Source organism: Etheostoma cragini, chromosome 15 (genome assembly GCF_013103735.1).
Source record: "Etheostoma cragini isolate CJK2018 chromosome 15, CSU_Ecrag_1.0, whole genome shotgun sequence".
Lineage (NCBI taxonomy): Eukaryota > Metazoa > Chordata > Actinopteri > Perciformes > Percidae > Etheostoma > Etheostoma cragini.
This window is the reverse complement of record NC_048421.1, coordinates 837,601-841,586: the sequence shown is the minus strand read 5'-3', so window position 1 is coordinate 841,586 and position 3,986 is coordinate 837,601. Positions and strand designations below refer to the sequence as shown.

Genomic DNA, 3,986 nt, shown 5'->3' with positions numbered 1-3,986 from the left:
CAGACACACACACACACACACAGACACACACACACACACACAGACACACACACACACACACAGACACACACACACACAGACACAAAATGACCATCAAAACAACTTGAGAAACATTTTTTCTCCAGTTTTCAGCTGAAGTTCACAGCGTGTTGGAGGGTTGAGTCTGTAACGCAGCGTGAGGTTTGAGAAACCTTCGCCAGGCTCTGTGTGTGACCCTGTTTGTCTCCCAGGTTTCGGACGCCCTGAGGAAGGAGGACTCGTTCCTGTGGCAGTTCCGCTCCCTGCAGCTCTCCCTGCTGCTCTGCTCCTTCGTGGCCGTGATCGGCGGAGGCTTCTTCCTCGCCACCGCCCTCTTCATCGAAAAGGACCGCCAGCGGGCAGAGAACTACGACTCCACAGGTCAGACAAGAGGAGATAAGACAGGATTATATTGGATAGGATTGGATTGGAGGATAAGATAAGATAAGATGATAGAAAAGGAGAAGACCTGATAGATTTACAGTATCTTGTTGTGCAGCTTAATGCAGCACAACAAAGAACACAAATACACATTTAATTTAAAAAGGGTATGGTTAAAATCGCAATAACATCGTATCGTGACCTAAGTATCGTGTGACTGCAATATTGTTTTTTGTACTATGGCAACCGCAATTTACTTTACAAAACCTTTATTAGACGCTACTTTACTTCAGTCTACCTTCTGCACGTTGTCTACTGTTTGCCTGTCTTTCTCGTGTTTGTTTTTTGCTCTTATTGTTGAGAATGCTACTGTAACTAAGGAATTTCCCCGCTGTGGGATGAATAGAGTATTATCTTATCTTATCTTATCTTATCTTATATTGTATCGCAGTAATATCCTATCATGACCAAAGTATTGCAATGATATTGCGACCTAGATATCGTGATATGGTATCGTGATGATTTACTCTCCATTACTGCTGCTCAGTGTGTTTCTACAGGCTTGTATCAGCATTAGCATAGCGATGACCATGATGATGATGATGGTGATGATGATGATGGTGATGATGATGATGATGATGATGATGATGATGATGATGATGGTTATTATGATGGCCATGATGATGATGATGATGATGATGATGGTGGTGATGATGATGATGATGATGGTTATTATGATGGCCATGATGATGATGATGATGATGATGGTGATGATGGTGATGACCATGATGATGATGATGATGATGGTTATTATGATGGCCATGATGATGATGATGATGATGATGGTGATGGTGATGGTTGTTATGATGGCGGGTCTTCAGCGGCGCAGCAGCAGAATAAACAAAGGTTTCTTTTCTCTGTTGACAGAGGACGAGCCGATCGTTGTCCCGAAGAGCGGCCGGTCCACCAGAGTCCCGGTGTCCAGTGTCCTCATCTGACCACACACACACCCGCGCTCATCGTAGTTTTTAAGGACTGAGACCACCGATTGGACCATCTGCCATGCAGAGAAGTTTATTTTTAAACCCTTGATATGATACTTTTTTATGATTTTACCGTGCCGGGGACACGCCGCTCTCACGGAGGTTTTTCCAGGACTTTGTTGGACAGGATGTCGAGAGACTCTGCAGAGAAGCAACAGATCTCTGATCATCTCGTAACCGATGGAGATCCTTCTCTCCCTCAGAGGGACCCTGAGTCGGCTGATCTGGGATCAGCCGGAGATCCAGAGACAAAATCATTCATATCTTCTGTAACCACAACCAAAACAGGGCTGCATCCTGCTCCCACAGTTATTTTATACACAGGAGACGCTTTATTAATCAGTTAATAACCCCGTGTGTTATGTGTCCAACATTTGCAACACTAATACTCTTAAAGTCGTCCATGAAGCAGGAGAAAAGGCTCCAAGCGGTTAGATCATCTGTTTATCTTTTACATATGTTGCTGCTGTTTTTGTAGTTTTTAGTTTGTGTAGTTGGAGACGTTCCCGGTGTTAAAGGGAGTTTTAAAGAGCCGGGGCGTTTCTTTTGCTTCGCGTCAGGTCGCAGCTCGGCGGGCTTCAGAGAGCTTCACCAAGTCGACTGTCCCAGTCTGTCTCTGCAGGTAGAGCACACGCTGCAACACTTATTCTTATGTAAAAAGAAAGAAAAACACCTTTTGGATCAATGTTAATAATCAAAGATGTTTGTTAACCTCAAATTATTTTAGCAAATCTGTTTTTTGAGCTATTAAACAGGAATTAACTTTGTGTTTGTGTGTGTTTGAAATGTGTTAACAAGTACATTTATATTTTGATAGATAGATAGATAGATAGATAGATAGATAGACAGATAGACAGATAGATATGTAGATAGATAGATAGACAGACATAGATATGACCAAGGAGTTACAGGCCAAATAGTTCCTATAACCCTGTTTTTCGGGGTCATTAGGGGACCACTAGTTTTAGGGGTTATAGGAACGTTGTGTTCTAGGAACTACAAAAACTCCTCCAGTCGGAAAACTGCTATCAATAAAATAACTCAAAATCGAAAATAATTCCCCAGAAAACTGCAGAATATTCTCCGTTCTCACAATCCGGTGGAAATTAATATTTTTTTCAGCATCTGTTGTGCAAAAGAGACAAAAACAAATGAAATGAGTTGTCATGTTGACATTAAGGTGTGTCGATTGACGACATCAACTCGTGCGTTGCATTGGTCATTGCAACACTACACACGCACACACACACACACACACACACACACACACACACACACACACACACACACACACACACGTCCTGTCTCCCCAGCAACGTTTCCCATCTCCTGTCGTTCTGGGTCTAAAAACAAGATAAAAACACTAAATCTGAGGGAAAGCTTTCTCCAATCTGTCCGTGCAGAAAGATCCCTTCACCTGATTAGCTTGATTTGAGATTAGAGTGGAAAGTAGAACACTTAAAATGAGAAATTCACTCAGATAAATAAAAACCAGATAAATTATCTAACACTTCTAAATCTAAGATTTTGTTATCTTGGTAAGAACCAAATAATTAGCAGTGAAGGCGCCCAGAGGTGTCATCCCCAAGGAGGTAAGCAAGCATCCAGAAGGCAAACCCTCATGGCGGCTCAGAATATAATCTCATATTTTACTAAAATGGATCCCCGAAACGTGTTTCTGAAACATTTGAAGGAGAAATCGTCCGAGCCGCGGCTGAATCTTCATCTCAGATCCACAAAGGTAAGCCTGACCCTTTGTGTTGTCTTTGTGTCGACCATGATGTAACTTGAAAATCTGAGTCGTACTTTTTCAAAATTTGACACTTTTCCCTTTCTTTCTTGTTGTTTTTTTACAGATTTTTTTTGTCACTTTTTACGATGTTTTCGTAAATCTTTTTCAGCGCTTTTATTGATGTTTTCGTAGATGTTTGTCGCTGCGTTTCTGAAGCTTTTTCTGAAATTTTGGACACTTTTTGCAACGTTCAAATACTATAACATTTAATAAAATACCTAAATTCAAAGGAAGTGGTGAACTGAGCCTTTACTTTACGTGTGAAGAGCGTTGTAGCGTTGTGTATCCACGATATTATTTTGACAATGTGGTTGAGAGAAAACCCAGATGACCCGAGGACGCCAGGAAGGTTTAAAGATTTTTGTCAGATTTTAAGAGACTCTCGTCTCGCTCATCCCGCTCCTCGTTTCGTCAGATTGGCCAGAAGGAAGACCGACGGCCCGGACCACACCTCGAGTCCCGACCTCGAGTCCCGACCTCGAGTCCCGACCTCGAGTCCCGACCTCGAGTCCCGACCTCGAGTCACGACCTCGAGTCACGACCTTGCCAGACTGTCCAGCGGATGGTTATCAGGTTGGTGTGTCACGGGCTTTAGGCTAACAAGCCGTTAGCATCACACTGACTGGAAATAGCTTTACATCCTAGATATAGATCCTAGATATAGATAGATAGATAGATAGATAGATAGATAGAGCTTTTCTAGTCTTTAACTAGTTACTTTAGTTACTCCACTGCATTCACCCCCCCCCCCC

The 3,986-nt window shown here is 42.5% G+C and overlaps 3 protein-coding genes across 3 annotated transcripts in view; all 3 read left to right on the top strand.

Moving 5' to 3' along the window:
• The window catches only part of spns1 (spinster homolog 1 (Drosophila)), a 14,573-nt gene extending 12,364 nt beyond the window's left edge, over positions 1-2,209 (top strand). Inside the window, 2 exon segments of the mRNA XM_034894626.1 lie at positions 104-399; positions 1,327-2,209. Coding sequence (XP_034750517.1) covers positions 104-399; positions 1,327-1,397 — 367 coding nt within the window. The 3' untranslated portion in view covers positions 1,398-2,209.
• LOC117958237 overlaps positions 1-3,986 on the top strand; it is an 859,617-nt gene that overhangs the window by 89,753 nt on the left and 765,878 nt on the right. The window lies entirely within an intron of this gene.
• LOC117958276 overlaps positions 1-3,986 on the top strand; it is a 20,233-nt gene that overhangs the window by 5,553 nt on the left and 10,694 nt on the right. The window lies entirely within an intron of this gene.